Source organism: Chelonoidis abingdonii, chromosome 10, assembly GCF_003597395.2.
Source record: "Chelonoidis abingdonii isolate Lonesome George chromosome 10, CheloAbing_2.0, whole genome shotgun sequence".
In the NCBI taxonomy this organism is placed as follows: domain Eukaryota; kingdom Metazoa; phylum Chordata; order Testudines; family Testudinidae; genus Chelonoidis; species Chelonoidis abingdonii.
The window spans coordinates 27,632,691-27,653,754 of NC_133778.1; the positions used below are offsets into that span (position 1 = coordinate 27,632,691).

The window sequence follows — 21,064 nt, forward strand, 5'->3', positions numbered from 1 at the left end:
CTCCTTTTTTATCCTAGCCTAGAATAATTCAAATTTTAAAAATACTCTGTTTTTTACACAAACTGGCCTTCAGAACAAGTTACCGCCTTTAGTTGGAAATGCAAATGCATTTCCTTTGCAGGGTAGAGCTACTTTGCTTCATTTCAACCTATTTCTCCCCTCTTTGGGCTCCAGGACAGTGGCTCTCTTTATGTGCTATGTCCTGGAGGAAGGTTAGGTAAGAATATGGAGAAAACACAATAGGAAGAGTTACTATACAAAACAGCAGTAAGGTGATTCATCTAGCCATGAGTAGATTTGATCAGTTAAGCCAGATAACATGACAGTGCTAACAGTGGAACAAAGTTGGGAAAGTGCAATTTTCTTGTTCTCATAGAGAGATGTGACTCTGCCTATGGCAATCTGAAAAGATGACATTCTTGGCAAATAGCACTGGGTTCTGAAAACCCTGGGTAACACTTTTTGAATATTACTTAATAATTCTGTCAGAGTTCAAGCCCTCATTAATAGATAGCAGCACATCAGTCTCAATGCCCTTCCTGTGTAACACCATGAAAAATAATACTGCATAGCTCCTGTTACATTTTACCATGCATTGTATGTGTAAAAGAGTATTTTAGTATAATTCTTTGTTCTGGTTTATTTTAGAGTAGATTTTAAGATTTTAATCAACCCATGCTCTCTCTTTACAGATGTGTTCAGCCTATCCAACTTAAGTGTTATTGGTCTCTCTACTATACTATTTGCACGCGTCCATGCTTAAGTAGCTTGCATTTTTCTGCTTCCCTGTTTCACAACCTGCAGAGGTACGCATCAAGGCTGTTTAGTCCGTGACAAGCTTTCCTACATTCTGAAGAAAGCCCTTGGATTGTGTGGCACACTAGTGCATCAGACTGGAACTTCAGTTCAGTTTAGGAATTGAGGTTCTTAATGAATTCAGTGTAAAAATGAATGATAGCCAGAGTAGCCTGTATGTTACTGGTTGTGATATTATATTCGGTTAATTGTAATTGTCAACGAGCTAGAGAATTTTCTGTCACCACTGTGAAACTCCAGCACAGAAAGTGGAGGGGGAAAAGCTGGAAATTCTAGCAACAGGGTAGGGGACAGTTGGGGCTTTTGGTTGGGAAAGCAGCATGGGATTATGGGAGAAGCCTGTGTTTCTACTAAATTTATCATAAATTGAAATAGTTATGTTGACATTTACAATGTTGTCTTTAGGTTTTAAAGTAAAGGTAATTCACACCTCTGAGATTGATTTCAGGCTGCCTGCATACTCAGGCAGACAATACAGCTTCAGTTTGCACTTGGCTTACACTTGGAAGACTTTCTTCTGCAATGAGGAGGACTGGAATTTTTTCTTTTAAATGAAAGTTTGGACACTTTCTCAAAGAGTACAGCCACAAACTGCACTGACCTGTGTCTGCTTCTGCTTGGCTAAATCAGTGGCATATGCTTCATTGTAAATAAAAACTAGCATGTTATGGTAAGTGTGAAATCCACAACTGTTACTGTACTGCTTATTGAGAAAAAGAAACACCAATTCAACAGGATGTCTCACAAATCTTTTTCATGTAGAAAATCCCCAAAGGCATCATGTCACCCTAAAGTGTGTGAGCACGCTGCATATTCTGCTATTACAGCATAAAGGAATTGAAAGCTAGACATTGTAAAATTACAGCCAGTACCTTACTGAAGTACAGTTCAATAAAATCTGTGAGAGGCAGCAGAGAGATGTTTTCTCACAGGATCGTTAATACAAGCACTGCCCTCCCTCCAACCATCATTGTAAGCTGACTGCACAGACAGCAGACATTACCCCTCTGCCAGTAGTTACTTGTGGAGGTGGAAGTGCTTTGATATTGTCAGAATTATTCATCCTTGTCCACTATGAAAATACATGTGTCTAAGTATTCACAAAGCACATAAAAGTAACGAGAACTAAAATAAATTGAGTGGGACTCCTTCATTGTGACACACCTGCCATTCCAAACAAAGAGAAAATACTCTAACCCTGCTACTGGCAAGGGGATTAATCCTGAAAAGTAAATTGAGAATTGGGAAGAAAATCCTCAAGAAATGGAAACTTGTCAAACTGACAGATGACATCACTTGGCCTGTCAGATTGCAGCTATTTTTATAGTTCACAGTTTAGCTAGGCACTGTTGGAACGGAGAAGTCCGCTGAGGTCTTGATCTTGCACCATTCAAGTCTATAGGAGTTTTCTATTGATTTGAATGGGAGTAGGATTGAGCCCATCCAGAGCATAAATGTGTCTTGTTTTCCTCTTTGTAACAGTAAACAAAAGCATTCCTAGCATATCAATCCACTAGTGAAAGTAGCACTGTTACCTTAATTGAAAAATAAACTCATCTTAGGCCTCCAAGGGTGTGGCTATGCTGCAATTAGAAACCTGAGCATTGACACTGCAATTCAACAGTCCCTTAGTCCAGGCCAGCTACAGGATTTTCATTGCAGCATAGACATATCCTGAGGGGCTTGACTGCAGCACAGCCCCACTGCAGTCAATAGAGCTAGGCTGATTTTCACTAGTTGCAGTCCCTTCTGCTTTACGTTGGTACTCTAAGGTTGACTAATCTCTTTGGGGAGACACTTTTCCTGTAGGTATTGTGCATACCGTTATTAACTAAGTCACATTTTAGAAGACTTTTCATTTTTACTATTGCTTATTTGAAAGAGGGCATTGTCAGTGTGTAGACACACAGCTTCATTAATAGCAGCAGGATAAAGAAAGGTGGATTACAGTTGGCTGTGTTAAGTGCTTACAGCCCACAGAAGCATTGATACATGGAGGAAGGAGACAGTCTGCTAATAGCAGAGGAGCAGAATTGTTCTCAATACACTGGAGGCTAATTAAGCCACAGTTACCTAATGAGGGTGGCCTCTTGCACAGCTTTCATTGATTTTTCAAGTTTCTGAACTCATAATGCCTCATGAAACAAAATCACTAATTATCTCACCTTGAAATTCCAACAGCTGCAGTGTTTTGGCTTTCAGCAGCTTGAGAGATTAGCATTTTGCTAGTTAGTTTATAAGGGATGGGGGCGCTACATTGCCGCTGTTCCGATAGGTTTAAAAAAAAGAGAGTCATCAGCTGCTTGAGCCTGCTTCATGAAAAGGAAGTGGTAAATACATTTAATACATTGTGCCTCTAAAGACTAGCATGCTTTGCCTGCAGGGAGGACCCTTCCAGTCCTACGATTCCATTACTACTATGACAATGTTGAAAGGATCTGTGAGTATTTGCTTAGGTAGCAAAAAGTGCCAGTTTGCCTTATTTTGATATCACTATCAAAAAAAAAAAAAGCAATGACCATAAATACAAAATATAGCAATACGTTAATTTTATTACTGTTCTTATTACAGTAGCTAAATGTACATATATATTTAATAGCTATCAAGTGAAATGAAGTGGGTATTCCTAAGAATTGTGATGTTGATCTGTATATGGTGCTTATCATTCAACTTATATCTGACAGTCAAATTTTCTCATGAGTCCAATAGATTTACAGTTCCTAGCTTCATCTCATTTTTGCATGCATGAAAGTTATAAAAAGATGTTTTATAATACCAGAAATACTCTTTTCCAGGTTAAAAATATTGAAGCATCACGTAGCAATTGTTTTATGATTATTAATAAATGAGATCATGTTTCTCTAAGACTATTGTATCAATGGACTCATGAGATTTTAACTGAATTTTTGACATGAGAGATCTCTATTTGATTTTAAGCCCATTGGGGCAGTTTCATCTCTATATGGTTGTCAGTTATTTCTGTGGCTACAGAATTAACCATATGTTCTACTAGTCTCTGGATAAAAAAGTAATCCAGCAAAGTGGCAGTCTGGCTTGTCAAGGCATTATTTTTTGCTGTATTTCACAGTGCCCATCAGTGCGCTATGCTGTTCCTCACAATACAGAACAAGTGGCATTATCCTTGCCCCAAGTTACTAACAAGCTTATATAAATTTGACACAACAAGGGGAGTAAAAGGAGGAGGGGGGGGTGGGAAGTAGGGTGACCAGATAGCAAGTGTGAAAAATCGGGACAGGGCATGGGGGTTAATAGGAGCCTATATAAGACAGACCCAAAAATCAGGACTGTCCCTATAAAATTGGGACATCTGGTCACCCTAGGGGGGAAGAGAGACAGAGGCAACCCTTTAAGAATGTGGATAGCCCAGCAGAGGGCCTGGTCATGTAAGAAAAGGGGTTTTTTTTAGGGCTGTCAAGCAATTAAAAAATTAATTGCACTGTTAAACAACAATAGAAGAATATCATTTAAATATTTTTGGATATTTTCTACATTTTCAAATATTGATTTCAGTTACAACACACAACAGCGTACAGTGCTCACCTTTTTTATTAGAAATATTTGCACTGTATAAACCAAAATAGTATATTTCAATTCACCTAATTGAAGTACTGTAGTACAGTCTCTTTATAATGAAAATTTAACTTACAAATGTAGAATTACATACAAAAAATAACTGCATTCAAAAATAACAAAGTCCACTCAGTCCTATTTCAGCCAGTTGCTCAGACAAACAAAGTTTGGTTACAATTTGCAGGAGATAATGCTGCCCATGTCTTGTTTACAATGTCACCTGAAAGTGAATGCCTTTTCTCATATGGCACTGTTGTAACTGGCATCTCAAGATATTTATGTGCCAGAGGTGCTAAAGATTCATGTGTCCCTTCATGCTTCAACCACCATTCCAGAAGACACGCGTCGTCCATGCTGATGACAGGTTCTGCTCGAAAACAATCTAAAACAGTCCATACCAATGCATATGTTCATTTTCATCATCTGAGTCAGATGCCATAGCAGAAGGTTGATTTTCTTTTTTGGTGGTTCACGTTCTGTAATTTCGTCAGAGTGTTGCTCTTTTAAGACATCTGAAAGCATGCTCCACACCTCATCCCTCTCAGATTTTGGAAGGCACTTCAGATTCTTTAACCTTGAGTAGAGTGCTGTAGCAATTTTTAGAAATCTCACATTGGTATCTTTTGAGTTTTGTCAAATCTGCTGTGAAAGTGTTCTTAAAACGAACATGTGCTGTGCCATCATCCAAGACTTATAACATGAAATATGTCGGAATGCAGGTAAAACAGAACAGGAAACATACAATTCTCCCCCAGGGAGTTCAGTCACAACTTTAATTAATGCATTATTTTAACGAGCATCATCAGCATGGAAGCATGTCCTTTAGAATGGTGGCAGAAGCATGAAGGGGCATATGAATGTTCAGCAGGTCTGGCATGTAAATACCTTGCAGTGCTGGCTTCAAAAGTGCCATGCGAATGCCTATTCTCACTTTCAGTTGACATAAATAAGCAGCAAGCAGCAGTATCTCCCATAAATATAAACAAAACTTGTTTGTCTTAGCAATTCGCTAAACAAGAAGTAGGACTGAGTGGACTTACATTACTGCACTCAAAAACAAAATGTAAAACTTCAGAGACTGCAACAACAAAAATCTACATTTGTATGTTCTTCGAGTACTTGCTCATGTGTATTCCATAGTAGGTGTGCGTGTTCGCCACTTGCACTGGTGCTGGAAGTTTTTCCCTCAGCAGTACCTGTAGGGGGAGCACTGCTGCGACCCCTGGAGTGGCACCGCTACATCATGCTATAAAGGGAGCCGCATGCTCCCTCCACCCTCAGTTCCTTCTTGCCGCCAGTGACAGTGCATCAGACCTACTCACTCCAGCTTTGCTGCAGCTCATCTCAAATCTTGGTTGTTCCGTAGTACCTGTGTAGTTAGTTAGTAAAAGTTCTAGTTTAGTTAGTTATTTTTCTGGCTGGGGCATGCCCTGGGCCCCAGGGTTTAAATGGTGCAAGTCTTGCAGGCATTCGATGCCCAGGAGCGACCCGCATACAGACTGTCTCCTCTGCCTGGGTGAATTCCACATCAGTGACCACTAAAATCTGCAGGTCCTTCAAACGCAGGACGAAAAAAGAGAGACATATTAGACTTTGGGCCCTTCTCATGGAGTCAGCACTGGTGCCTACCCCAGTGCGCTGAGCGGAATCGGCACAGGGTACTTTGTCTTAGGTGCGTGGAGATCCCCCAGCACCTTCCAGTGGCTGACACTGCTCTCCGTCAAAAAAGCAGAGGAAGGCTCTCTCATCTGAGAAGTGTAGAGAGAAGGCACGAGGGGAGGCTAGACCCATGTCAGGCAGCCCTAGTACCCCTTCCCCGGGCTCTAGAGCTCCAATTCAGGTCAAGTGGAGCAGCCTGGTTACGTTGACTCAGACCTCTCCACCTGAAGTCCGCATGCCTTCAACAACGGAGGGCCTACAGGCGACCAAAGATATGACCCTGCATATGCTCAGAGCATCGCCAGCAGCTGGACCCCGCTCTAGAGGGAAGCCGCTGCTGGGGTCTTGTCAGCTGACACCGACCCAACTCAGATCCCGGTCAAGAGACCGCTCGTTGCCCAGTGTCCTGTCGGGACACAGCCCCTAACCTTCACTCTGGTCACCCTCCAGGTTGTCTGGCAGGGTGCCATTGGAGCGCAGTTCTAAGTACCGCTCTATGATGAGTACAGAATATCGGTGGGACAGGTGCTGATGCTGTACACTCCTGCTCTCAGTGCAGCTACCAGAGCCGCTCCTGGCATGGACGCCGTCAGCGGTCAAACTCCAGCTCTCGCACATCGAGGCACTGCACCCACTACTCCCAGCGGGGATCGCCAGCTCCGCATCGTCACAGATCCAGATGTCAAAGCGTCTTGAGGAGTAGCAGCTCGAGGCGGTACCGTTCCTCAGCGTTGGAGTCTCAGTCCCGTGGCAGACACCATGCTTGGTACCACCGCGCATACCGCTTGCATGGCACCGACAGGTCATTGGTAACACCAACCTCGACCTACACGCAGTGCCCTATGCTCCAGCCGAGCCAACCCGACCAGCCGGTGCCACACCAGGGCCAATGGCGGGGACCCCCGTGGCAGAGCCAGTGGATCCCTCCCCCCCCCCCCGTGCACATCCAGCAAGGCCCTTGGTCAATAGCAGGAGCATTGGAGGCTCCATCAGTTGTGCTATCCAGACCTCTGAGGGAGAAAACCGGCAGGTCACAACTCCTCAGCACCTCATGAGGAGTCCAATGAAGGGGTGGACCCTGTGGCACCGGCCGACATGCAGAGCCTGGTACCACCTCCCTCCCCCACACCAGATGACAAGATCACAACTCCGCCCCCCTCCACACCACAGGAGGACTTCAGGGCCCATCAGGACTTGCTAAAGCAAGTAGCATCCAGTTTCCATCTCCAAGCTGAGGAGATGGAGGGACCCTTGGACTCGCTGTTTAACATGCTCTCATCCTCAGCACCGGGCAGAGTGGCCCTCCCACTCCATGAAGGGGTAGCTAACATCTCCAATGCCCTCTGGCAAACATTGGCCTCCCTGGCTCCGATATCAAAGGTGGAGTGCAAATACTTTGTGCCCCTTCGTGGGCACAAATACTTCTATACTCACCTGGCCCCCAACTCCCTAGTGGTGGAACCTGTGAACCACTGGGAAAGACAAGGCCAACCAGGACCCACACCCGAGAATAAAGACTCCAAAAGACTAGACTCATTTGGCAGAAAGCTCTATTCGTCCGCCAGCTTCCAGCTCCAGGTAGCTAACCACCAGGCCCTCCTCAGTCAACGTGAGTTTAACTTGTGGGGGTTGCTGCCAAAATTCAAGTCCTCCCTTCTGGAGTGCAAAAGGAAGGAATTCAAGTCACTGGTGGAGGAGGGCACCACTGCTGCAAAGGCTGCTCTGCAGGCGGCATCGGATGCGGCTGACATGGCTGCTCAATCCATGGCCACAGCGGTGTTCATGTGCAGGGCACCATGGCTACTGCTGTCTGGGCTCTCCGCGGAGGCGCAGTCTGTGATGCAGAATCTTCCCTTTGACAAGGACCTGTTCACGGAACAATCAGACGTGAGGCTCCACAGCATGAAGGACTCATGTACCACCCTTCAAACCCTCGAGCTCTACGTCCTGCCCAAGGAAAACCTTAAGGCACAAGCCTCCCTTCCTGCGCTCCAGTGGAGATACGAGCCCACCTGCAAGAGGTCCAAAACTTAGAAGTGGCGACCTCAGATGCAGTCTCGTTCTGCCTCGCAGCCTGGGCCCTCCAGGGGCAAGCATCAAGGCAAGAGGTGGTTTTGATTGGTTGCACGAGGGTACCTGGGTGTCCTCCGAGAGGACCCTCCCACCAATAAATTTAGTTTTCAGCAACCACTTGTCTGCTTTCCTTGTGGAATGGTCCCGCATAACATCGGACCAATAGGTCCTCAGCACCATTTCCCAGGGTTATTTGCTACAATTTGCCTCCTGTCCACCCTCTCCCCTCCCTTGGTTGGCAGGGGGGACCTGTTGCATCTGCCCCTGCTACAGCAGGAAGTGGGTCTGCTCCTCAGCAACCACGTGGACATGCTCTTGGCCATATGTGCCAACCTACGCCTCCTAGTAAACGAGGCCAAGTCGACACTGGTTCTGGTGCAGTGAATAGAATTCATAGGCGCTCTCTTGGATGGCTCTAAGGCCACAGCCTCCCTTCCCATAGACAGGTTCTGAACCCTGAAGGGGCTTATAGCCTCAGTCATGGAGTTTCCCATTACCACAGTCAGGGCATGCCTACAGCTCCTGGGCCACATGGCAGCGTGCACGTAAGTAGTCTGCCACACCAGGCTTTGTATGAGGCCCCCCAGCTCTGGTTGGCCTCAGGAGTTCTCCCAGGCCTGGAACATGCTACAATGGTGGTCCTGCCCGGCCAATATGCTCCAGGGAATTCCCTTCCAGGACCTGACCCTGTCACTGGACCTAGTGTCACTCATCAACTCTTCCAAGAGTGGGGCACTCCTCAAGTAGACCTGTTTGCAACCTGACACAACCACTGTTGCCATGGGTTCTGCTCTGGGGTGGTGGTGGGGAGAAACACGATCTCTGATGCCTTCCTCCTGTCATGAGCCAGGACATCTTACCTGTCCTCTGCCCTAAGCTGCATACCTCTAACAAGGAGTGCTGCCTCCATATGCTCGATGTGCGCAGGCTTCTGGCCTTTTATCTGGATCTGACTAAGCCGTTACGCAGTTCTTTGCAACTCTGTTGCCTCAGCTGAGCGCATGAGGGGCCAACCGATCTCCATCCAGAGGCTTTCCTGGTGGATTACATCATGCATCCACACATGCTACAACCTAGCAGGGGTTCCTGCACCACCTATTGTAAGGGCTCACTCGACAAGGGCTCAGGCCTCGTCAGCTGCCTTTGGGGCCCATGTCCCTATCCAGGACATCCGTAGGGCCGCTACCTGATCCTCAGTACACACGTTCACATCACACTATGCGATCATCTCTCACGCCAAGGATGACGCTGTTTTCGGTAGGGCTGTGCTCCAGCTAGGGAAGCTGTGAACTCCTACCCACCTCCATCAGACACAGCTTGTAATCACTTGTGGCAGACACACGAGCAATCACTCGAAGAAGAAAGGAGAGTTACCTGTTCCTTAACTGGCCTTCTTCAAGATGTGCTGCTCATGTCTATTCCACATCCCACCCTCCTTCCCCACTGACGGAGTTGTTCCAGCAATAAGGAACTGAGGGTGGGGGGGAGTGTGCGGTTCCGCTTATAGCGCACTATAGCAATGCCACTCCAGGGGTTGCAGCAGCGCTTCCCCCTACGTGTACTGCTGAGGGAAAAACTTCCAGCACTGGTGCACGTGGTGAGTACACATACCTACTATGGAATAACCATAAGCAACACATCTCAAAGAACACCAGTTATGGAACAGGTAACTGTCCTTTACACTTTCACAATAAAGCGATTGCACTACAGTACTTAGTATTTTTCAGTTCCATCATATATTTCTTTTGTTTATCATTTTTACAGTGCAAATATTTATAATGCGATGAATGGGTAAAGTATAAATGGCCTTGAAGAAAAGCTCAAGACCTTCTATCTAAGGAAGGAAGAGTGTGGAAAAAGCCTTCAAAATGATTCTAAATGTCTTCCCTTGTGTCCATTGAGCTGTTAACGTCCCTGGTTTCAATAACACAATATTCAAAATCTATTAAGATGGATGCAAGTAATTTTTAAAAAAATTCCAAACATGTTAGAACAAGGAATACCAATTTCTCTCCCTACTGATGTTGGACAATTCCATTTTGGCAAACAATTTTTCATTGTATTGCAACTGGGTGAGAGGTTTGCAAATGTAACTGGCAAATGAGTGGTTTTTGTAATGGCCTAGAATGGGACCTCAGAGGCTTAGCCAGTCTGATGCCTAGTGGCACTCACTTTGTAGTGCAGATTAGTAGTCCGGATATGTTCTCTGAAACAAGGCTTTTTGTTATATCTAATAATTTCTACACATTTGAGGATGCAGCACTTCTGCTATCCCTGCAGGAAATTCAAAGGTATTGTTCTTTGGAGGATTCAGGGATTTCTGCATCAGATTCAGTTTGATTGCACTATATAATAAAAAGGTCACTTTGCTCCATAAGGCCATCTACAATATGTTGAAACCATGAAATCAGCAATAACATAGGTCTCCACTCCTGGCTGCAATATGAGACCTATTCAGTATAGGGCTAGGTGATGTTGGTTTTCAGCAGAATCCCTTGATTGCTTCCACAATTTTCTGCTGTGGTCTGAGGCTGGAGTTTGTGAAGAACCTTCAGGAGCAAAATGATGCATGTACATCCCTATTTTGCCCTCTGTGTTTCTTAACTATTTCAATAGCCAGACCATCCCAACTAATCCCTCCCTCACCAGATTCAGAGACCTTTACTTCCCCATCCCAGCGACAGCCTCTATTCTTAAAGAACAGACGTTGGAGACCTACAACACTTCAAAAATATATGGACATTAGGGTCAGCTTCTTGTTAGAATGCCCACAGCAGGTTGGTTACTCCTTTGTATTATCATTTCTCCATCACCAGCTGGACACTTGTATTGAGTGAGGGAAAGCCAATGAGCTCCTGTTCGCTATATCAAGCTTTTAGACTTAAAACTACAGTATTCACTAGCGACTAACCATGAGATGGAGCCTCCTAAATGATACAATTAAAGCTTGTCACAAAGCCCTCCCAATACAAAAGTAGCCTTGACACTGGAGGGCTCCACGAAGTCGAAGTCTGCTCTCTTTGGCTACTTCACTTGGGGTGGTATGAGAGGTAGGTAAATGATGTAGCTATCCAGAAAAACCAGAACCACCCCTCAAACATCTCTATTTTTTGGTATTCCTTTTTAATTGTGCTGTAAAAAGCAACAATACCTGGATTTTATTCATTAAAATAAATATCTTTCATTTTCAGGACCAGTACAGCTCAAGTATTTTTAAATTTAGATTCACTTACAGGAAAATTGCTGAAAGCAAATACATTCATCACTGTCTATTCCCCACAATAAGGAATCTAAAATGTCACACCAATCAGTCACAATTGCTGAGAGTAAGTACAGCATCAATAAAAACACTCATTGACAGTCCAGCTCTGCAGCTAAAAAGTATCAGCCCAGTACATTACATTTTTCACAAAAAGATGGGATATAATTAACGCTAAGACCAGCACAATATTTTTATGTACAAAGCATTAAGTTAGCTTAACCATTTCTGGTTGCTGTGATACATAAGCAGCACATATATGACATAACACATAAAACTCTTTGGAGCATAAGGATGTCAGCATTTGATAACACAACAAAAGCCATTTAAATTAAAATCTACATGTCAGTGCCAGCAATGATGAGCAGCCACACCAGTGAACTACATATATTTATAAATAATTGCATATATAAATGCACTGCTTCCACTGGGCACAAATCTTTGCAAAATAATATCTCTTGGTACAATGAGAAAATGCTAAAACTATCCTGGTGAAAATGCATTGATGCTAAAATTCTAGCTAAAAGCTCTTAATATAGTGGAGGAAAACGTTAGATTCAGGGACAGCCACAATCTCTATGCTATTTAATTAAAATGCCTTTATCTTCTCAGTTCATATACCTACCTTTTGGAAAGGTTATTGTTCGAGCAAAGTAAATTTTGACCGATTTCAATTACATCAAAATAAATCACTGACATTTTTTCTGAAACCACAGAGGATACGTTTTCTTAGCACACCAGAGATACATAGAAATCTGATTAAGTTAACAAACAGAATGCATCTCATAGCTTAAGACCTAATCAGTACCCTCAGAGCCCAACCTGAGAAATTTTACTCCCATAGGATCAATTTGGTAGGTCCAAGAATGTTAGGAAAACGTGGGATTTAGTTTGCCTCATTTTATCCTCTGTAGGAGTGCAGCAGAGACAGGGCCTTGTGCTCTCAACAGTGACCCATCTGGCCAAGAAGGGTTTAAAGGGAATCCCATCCAGTTCTTGGTTAAGGAGGAAGGTGGCTGCAACACAAGGCATGAAAGGTGAAGGTTATAAAAGCATGAGGCCTTCGAGTGAATAATTGACTTGAGGCAAAAAGCAGCAATATCAGATCGAGGGGAGAGTGGTAAAAATGCTTGCCTGGCATTAGTCAATCAGATTTCAGAGGTTTAGGCTTTCAAACTACTACAGGACATCATCTTTATTATGAGACAGGCCACTGCTTGTGCTGAATATCAAGTGCCTCCATTTGATTTCTCCTCCTTAGGGGAAGCAATGTGCATAGCGGCTAGAGCACTGGAGTGGGACGCGGGAGACAAGGGTTCCATATCTTGACTCTGCCACTGACTTTCTGGGTGACCTCTCCACGCCTCAGTTTCACCATCTGTACAGTGGGCACCTTGAGATCTATGGATGAATTATTATTACTGCCATATCTTTGAGATGTGAGCAGTTTCCACAAATGGTCTTATTCCCATACACAGCCTGATTCTTGACTATCACCTGCTTCCAACAAATGTGAAATAGATACTCCTACCCAGGTTTTTTTTTTAAAGATGACTTCACTCATATTGTAGTGTCAGTAATCAGACATATTGTTACATTGGCAAGAAGCTGATGTAGTATAATGGTCCCAAAAACAGAACAAATATTTGGATTTAGATTTCTAACGCCTGGTATACGTGGGGCACAGACTACCATGTGAAGAGGGCAAATGCAACAGTTCACACACAAATGAACTCCTTGATTTGTGGCCCTGTTTCTGATCTCTTACCTGTTTCACACCAATGTATCTTCAGAAGCTTCTACAAAATTATTCAAGGATTTATGCCAGCAGAAGAAGAGAGATAGACCCACAGTTTGGCATATCCACAACTTTGCTCATGTTTTGATTAGCTTTATGCCTCTTTAAGCTGTTTCACTCCATGAGTGTTCTTTATTGTGAGTCTAACTTATTTAGAACATTTGGTTTAGTATTTTGCCTTTCATATACTTACATTCCCCTAAAAGGTTTTTGGTGTAGTTGCAGCTAAGGACAAAACATAAGACTGAGATGAATTATTTTGCAACCTACAAGATCCCCGATGATGCACATATGCCTATCAGGAACCAATGCATATTGTGGAAGCACCTGCTTTCCCCAACTAACGGGAAAGCACTTCAGCAGCTGAATATGGACAGAGAGAGAGGCTGGACAATGGGCATTTGAAAGAAACAGCTAAAAAAAAGTCAAACAAGTGATACTCTTCCATGGCATTTAGTCACCAAACCAACCTTAAAAACAGATTCCCTGAAAAAATCATCTCTAAGAACAATTAGCCCCGACCATTGACAAATGTCACCATTATTTTGAGATTTATACTATATAAACAACCACTCAAGGTGGCACGTGCCTGTAATCCTAGCTACCTGGGAGGTGAGGCTGGCGGATCGCTTGAGCTCAGGGGTTCTGGGCTGTGGTGTGCTATGCCGATCAGGTGTCTGGTGCCACTGACAAGCCTGGCCAATGGGTGGCTGAAGGACTCGATAGAACAACATGAACAACGTGTTGTGATCAGCGCTCTCTGTGAGGGCTGATTGATCAATCGATGTAGGTGACAAGGTGACTATATAAACAAGGTTCCATGGGAAATTTAGGGAAAAACGAGATAAATGCAGATCCTTGTTCAACACACCCATGTTAAATCTACACCAGCATCCTCAACTCCTGAAATCTAGCAAAACCACAATGACACTTGCACATGGCAACAGCATGGTTCCACTTGGCCGCACTGTAAGAGATTTGTTTAGAAATGCAAATTCAACAGAAAAATTCCTGACCATGGTTTGAAGATACACATAGAACACAAAAATAAATTAAGTAGTGCACAGTAAAGCCATCAACAGCTAATACTTCCTTTACATCAATTATATGCAACACGAGGTAATATTGCTCACATTATGGAAGGAGATTCTTGCGGGGGGAGAGGGGGGTTTGTTTGGGATTTGTTTGTTTTTTTGGAGCGATTGGGTTTGTCCACTGCATATCATGAAGAAAACTCCTGTAACACTGAAATAAACGAAATATTCTGTAAAATATACACCACTGTCAGAAAGAAATATACAAGCTCTTCATACTCATTTTCCACAATAACATAGGTAAGTGATTTGACTCTTGGGATCTAGCTGAAGATGGTTAGAGTAAGCCATCTAGATTTTTATGAACTGTTTGATTTTCCTTTCCATCGCTGGAATCCTCTGGAGGTGTGTACTGGATCTGGAATTCTTGAAGAATTTTAAATACATCATGGTGTCCAAAATGTAAAGCTTCATCCATAGGAGTGTTATTCCATCTGAAACAGGAAGCACAATATTTCCAAAATCAGTAAGCAAGTAAATCCACCACTATGAATTCCATTATACTTTGATGTTTGAGACAACAATTGCCAGTACAGTATGTACTGAGCTCAGGGACTACATAAGTACCTTCAGTGAATTGGATAGTGGGTGACAACCCTTTTGACAACAGATGTTTTCACTACTTTTTACTCCTGTTCCCCCTTCAGTATCAAAATAACTAAAGGAGAATGAGTGGCATTCCATTACTTCTTGTGCTTCAATATAATTGTGTAATAAATTTCAGCCCAACTAGTCACACATCCGTGTAACACCACTGTCTTCAATGTGATTTCACAGGTGTCACCAAGGACAAAATCTGGCATGAAGAACTTTTACTACCACGGATTCAGACCATAAAACTTCCCCAAAATAATTCCTTGGATGTTCTTCTAGAAGAGATCTATCTTGATTTAAAAAATGGTCAGTGATGTAGAATCCACCATGGCCATTGGTAATACATAAAGGAATAACCCAACTTGATCTTCAGCCCACAGGCTGATTGTGCACTGTTAATCACCGGAAACGAAACCTTTTTACTTGAAAATGTGAAAACAGAACACATTTGATATGGAAATCACTAAAAGATGATAAAAACAAATTTTTTTTTTCAGTCATTTTTCACAGCAGAACTGCACTTTAATGGATAGTGTCAGACTAGACGAAACAGGAGCTAAACACATACACATGCGTAACCGCTGCTATTTTCACATCATCCACACTAAACCCTCCCAAATGTAACAATAACATGCAAAGGCTACTGCATACAATTGCATATTTTCCCCTCTTAAACAGGAGAGTAAGAGATATCTAAATATACTATTTCAACAAAGCAAATGTAAAGTATTTTTTGCCTTCCTTCCACCAAGGAAATCAGCTCCAGAAAGGTGCCTCACATTATTTTTACTGAAGTGTTTTTTCTAGTGTTGATCTTTGACATCCTTTTGGCACAGGACAAACTCTTCCCCTGAGGGGTTTTAATAGAAAAGCTGGTAATTAGAGCAGGTGCAGACACAATACAGATTTCCCACCAACTCTGGTTACATTTTAATGGTGGTGTAAGAGCTCTGTAGCGCTGTTAGTTCCTTTTGAAAAGAACTGTATCAAAAAGTCAAAATCTCACCTTAATAGTAAAGCTTCAAAATATCACAGGTAATGATAAATGACTGAAAATGCTCTGCCTTTCTGACACTCCTACAAGCACCATAAGGAGGACATTGTGCATATAAGACAAGACATAAGCAGACATATTAGTCTGCACAGCACTGCATGAAATAAACTATCAAATTAAAGCTCATTCAATGCTTTACTGTTAAATAGCAAAATCACTGTTATCCGGACAGAAGAATTAAAAGGTACAGGCAAACTGAAGGGAGCAGAGAAAGACACAAGTTTACTTGAGTAAGAGAGCTAGAGAGTGGACAAGAGTGGTTTCATAACTAGTGTCAGGCATTGTTTTCTATAGGTGAGGGACCTTGCACTGACCTATTTTTTTCTGGTTTCCAATGCCATACTGCGAGTTACAGTAATAAACTGAAGGTGAAATTAAAAATAAAGAAGTTAATGATTATACATAACAAACCATGTGGAGTGCACCTCTCTCAGGACACCAGAACAGTAAAAACAGCCTTTCTAATGGGGTCAAGTTCACACTGAAGTTTGTGAATAGTTTTAGTTATGTTGGACACACGTAAACACTCTTACACTCACATCCGTGTGTGCGTTCTACATATGTATTCATACACGCACATCAAAACTACAAATTCCTTTTATTGGCTTGATGCCTTTTTTAAAAAAATTCTCCAGCCACTGATTTATTTTCTTAATCTTCCCTACTGAGGTCTGGAATTCCTGCTTCTTTAAGGGGGGAATTAGTGTTGCTAGATCAAATGGGCAGAAACAGCTCAAGGGAGCTCTAGCACCAGCTGCAGGTTAGCTGGGTAGATCAGATGGTCCCAGTTGTCACTGCTTTCAGCATCCCATGAGATTTCAGAGGAAACAGACTCTGGTCGAATGACTGCACTAGGGTTGGATTCACCAATCTAATTAGTTACTGGAGCTCCCCTCCCTTATACTAACAGTGGAATTGCTCACCTGTCTTTGGGGAAAGGATTCACTTTGCAGGCTTCCAGCAAAAATTTAACTACTTCCACATGACCTATAAAATAAAAGAAGGATTTAATATACTTTTTAAATTAAGCCCACTAAGTTAATAGCTTATTCTTATTTATCAAGAGTCATTACCTTCTGCAGCTGCTACGTGCAATGCTGTTCGTGAATCATAATCTCTTTGCTCCATATCCATACCCGACAAAGCAAATCTGAAAAGCCAAATTCAGATAGAAAATCATAGAAATAATTACAAAAATACAGAAGTAATCATACTTATACTGTAAAACAATGAAATGCCCTCTGATAGGATTTAAATGGTATCTGACACTGCACCCCATAATTTTCATAATGATAGGATTATGCCATAGTTATGATGTATTTTATGCAAGATAAGTCATGAGAGGTGTCATTGGAAAGATTATGATCTGCTGGATATGATTATCCTATTTGCATGCATGCATCATTTCTGTTAGGAATACTGACTATGTATCCGTATTACAAATGTGTTTACACATGGGGAACACCCACTAAACTAGATGCTTTCATTCTGAAAAGTTGGGTGGGGAAGGGCCCTTAGAGAAAACAATAGGCATTAGAAGAAGCTTATCTCCCAACTGGAGGCCTTCCTGAGGATGCTGAAGACAGCCTCTGAGTCATGGTTGCTGCGACACTACAGGGACATGTCACCAGGTCACATGGTGCTGGATTCCATCTTGGGATGTCAGTATATTTCCACTGACTGACTTGGGAACTAACCTTGGAAACAAAGGGTTCCCACCATATGCAAAAGCTATATAAGGCAAGAGAGTGACATCATCTTGGTTCTTCAATGACTTCCTAGAAACACTTAAGGAACAAAAGACTGAACTGGGGGAAGTGCTGGACCCAGGCTAAAGGGATTTTTAGCCTGTGAATGAAACACCTGAGGATTCCAAGCTGTAAGCACATGCAGCTTGCCAGCTTAAGAATCTGCAGCCTGCTTGCATTATCACTTAGATCAGATATGAATAGCAAATTCTCATCCTATGCAGTATATTAAGCTTAGTTTGTGTTTTTTGTTTATTTGCAAGATAATCTGCTTTAATCTGTTTGCTATCCCTTAGATTTTAAGTGATTGTATCTTTTAGAGTTAAAGCAAAAACAGGTTTATTATCTAAAACCAGTATATGGAAGTCATAACTTGGGGGCAGAAAGCTGTTGTATATGCCTCTCCACATTGAGGGATGGGACGAATTTCATAAACTTATCCTGTACAGTTTCCTGTGCAGCACAAGATTGGTATTGTTTTGGGTTTACACTCCAGAGGGGGCGTGTGCCTGAGTAGCTGGGAAGTTCCCTAACTGGAGCCTACCCAGGCAAGGCTGAGCACAAAGTCTGCAGGAAACTGCAGTTGGGTGTGTCCCTACCTCTGTGTGTGCTGGTGAAAGTGCAGGCTGGTCACAGCAGTACAGTGTAAAGGGAGCCCAAGCTGATGGGTCAGGGGGCTCCGTTGTACCCCAGTTCCAGGTCGCACCTCTGGGGGGAACTCATCACAGTATCAAAAGTATATTATATTTTCATCTGAGATTTAATAAAAGCAGCACCAAAATGATCTGGCTTTAAGAGTACACTAGAGATTTGGCTTCATTCCTGGCATCTTCATCTGTGGTTCCAGTAAGAAAAATCACTTTTAAAATGCCACTATGGAGCATACTGATGTGCATACATACTTCTCTCTGTCCAGCCAAAACACTAGTTCCAGGCAGATTCTCTGACTGGTTAAGATCACTTTGGGGTGCAAAACTACTGTACATGAGCCGGAGAAATTTCACAGAGAAGTCTTCCTGTGTCAGAAGAATCTCTAACCAGTATAAAGCTACTAGAGCAGCTCCGCTTTGCCCCAGCTTTGCAAAGGTACAGTGAAGAATTAAGCCTCCCACATTTATCTGCTCTCTCAATGAGTCTGTGTGAAATCTGCTCAGTGTAAAATGCAAAGGGTTTCTAAACACTGCCAGCCCTACAAAAAAAACAAAAACAAAAGAAAACTATACTTGGAATCTGAAAATCAAGCTGGGTTCCTTCTGGCTCCCACATCACTAGCAATAAACATTCTTCAATTTGAGCTTTGCTCACAGTTCTAGAATTGATTCACAAGGCAGACTAGAATCCAGCTAGTAAAAATTGTGGGATGTAAAAATTTGTGGGAAGATAACATATTGTTACTGAGACACAAAGGAAAAAATCAGTTTATATCAAAGCAGAACGATGCCATTTTATGGGATTATACCTCTGACTATAACCAGATGTACAAATTATTTTTCATATTATCCACATTAAGTTTTGATACGCAGAACAAAGGACTGATTTTGTAATAAGCTTAACTCCTTGCTCTGTCGGGATCTGAAGACTAGATATTAAAAGCAGTGCTAGATCCACTAGAGTGCATTCTTTTAACACCTTGTGTTTAAATGGCCCTGCTACCACCTTGGAGTATGAAAACAGCTATAATGTCTACTAACATAGTCATATGTTCAGAAATAAAGTGCAATAATAGTTGAAACACAAATGATTTCCTGTCCCCAACACCATATTGCTTTTACCTTCGGAGTGCAGATACATCCCCAGTGTAGGCAGCAAACAGGAGATTTATCACAGACTTCACCTGTGAAATGTGAGGGAAAAAAAAGTTTTTTTCTTTTCTTGAGATGACTTGTGGGAAGAAAGCGAAGATATAGTAGGGTCACTGTTGGCAAACATGTCAACTATGGAACAATTTCTCTAGGTACATTTGCAATATAATCTAAAAAGGTTGTCAGATTGAATTCCAAACAGCTTCACCACAGGTAATTTAATGCTCATTGGTCCAACTCTGAATGTATAGAAACACTAGCAAGCGGACCACCACTAATTTGTGTTTTACTATGACAAAAATCTAGAAATATTTTCCTCTGTTGGCCAAACTGTATTTAACTTTTAAACATAACACTATATACTACTGATACTCTAACCCACTGCATGATTTCCATAATTCATCATGACAGATAATTTATGCTGAATACAGATGCAGGACTTGGAGAGTAGGGGATGTTACCAGTCAGCACCAAAGATGCCAAGGAAAAGCTATCTGAGGAAATCTGCATACAGCACCTGTTTCAATACTTTAGCTGATATACTACGGAGGCTTTTTACACAGTACATCCCAGAATGCTTCACAGTGTTAAATAATAAGAAAAACTAATAAGCATAAGCAAGACCGAAAAGGTACATTTCAAAAAGGCTGCTCTAGATAATAAGGGCCGAATACACTTTTCGCACAGTTAGTTTCATAAGCATTTATGACCGGCTAGAGATACCAAGTCTTAGCCTCTTACAATGAGATTTGCAACATTGCACTGCCCTCTATCACCAAGGTTCCCATGCTTAAACTATTCCACTCAGTTTGGCTTGAACTCTGGCTTCTTTATAGGCTATCATTGTAACAGACCAAACCAGAATCACAATTCTTGGTGCACCAGAAAGGAAGGAATTCTCTACACACGCACACCCAGACCTCTCCATCTGTTCCCCAAACAGCATGGATGTGTTCCTGGGGGCACTGGGACCATGTTGGGGTGCTGTATCATTGTCTGTGCCTTTCATAAGCCAGAATCGAGGAATCATTTCATATTAATTTCCTTAACAAGTACCAAATAAAGATACTTATTATAAAGCAGCACAGTAACTTGCATGGAAAAAAAGAGACAGGCATAAACAAATCACATTTTTACAGCATATGTGACCTCAAAACCTGTAATACAAAGACTAAGGCAGGCCCAGTCACTGACTTTAGTCACGCAGCGTATGAACACTAGTGGGGTTACCTTGAATCAACATTAGCACAGACTCACTGGCCTACTGCCTTGCCTCACTGTGTGGACAATGATGCAAGGTCCCTGGGCTTTACCACTCTGCCAATTTTCCTGGGGTACCCAGAGTCATAGGCTCACTGGGTTAAGTCACCAGTTGCCCTTCTGTGGAGAAAATGACAAAATCCAAAGTCTATTAACTTAGAGCCTAGATTTACAAGGTGTGGGGGCCTGCAACTCCCAGTGACTTCAGTGGGAGGTGAGGACACATGCCACTTTGCAGGGTGGGCCCCAAGAATTCATCTTTCAATTCTTGTTCGCATTCTTTCCATGCTCTCTGCTATTAGCCAAGCTACTTGCT

General features: G+C 42.5%; 2 protein-coding genes across 7 annotated transcripts in view; one reads left to right on the forward strand and one right to left on the reverse strand.

Annotated features, from left to right (window-relative positions):
• STAT1 (signal transducer and activator of transcription 1) overlaps positions 1-3,691 on the forward strand; it is a 40,661-nt gene extending 36,970 nt beyond the window's left edge. For 3 of the 4 annotated variants that reach the window (XM_032763338.2, XM_032763340.2, XM_032763337.2), the window contains exon 24: positions 693-3,691. In XM_032763338.2, the coding sequence (XP_032619229.1) occupies positions 693-716 (24 nt within the window). In that variant the 3' untranslated portion in view covers positions 717-3,691. The remainder of the gene's footprint in view (positions 1-692) is intronic. The other variant, XR_012656631.1, reaches the window with a different exon arrangement.
• Positions 3,692-11,241: 7,550 nt separating this feature from the next.
• GLS (glutaminase) overlaps positions 11,242-21,064 on the reverse strand; it is a 114,341-nt gene continuing 104,518 nt past the window's right edge. For all 3 annotated transcript variants that reach the window (XM_032763344.2, XM_032763346.2, XM_032763347.2), the window contains 4 exons: positions 19,459-19,520; positions 17,012-17,088; positions 16,862-16,925; positions 11,242-14,724 (listed from right to left, as the gene is read on the reverse strand). In XM_032763344.2, the coding sequence (XP_032619235.1) occupies positions 14,568-14,724; positions 16,862-16,925; positions 17,012-17,088; positions 19,459-19,520 (360 nt within the window). In that variant the 3' untranslated portion in view covers positions 11,242-14,567. The remainder of the gene's footprint in view (positions 14,725-16,861; positions 16,926-17,011; positions 17,089-19,458; positions 19,521-21,064) is intronic.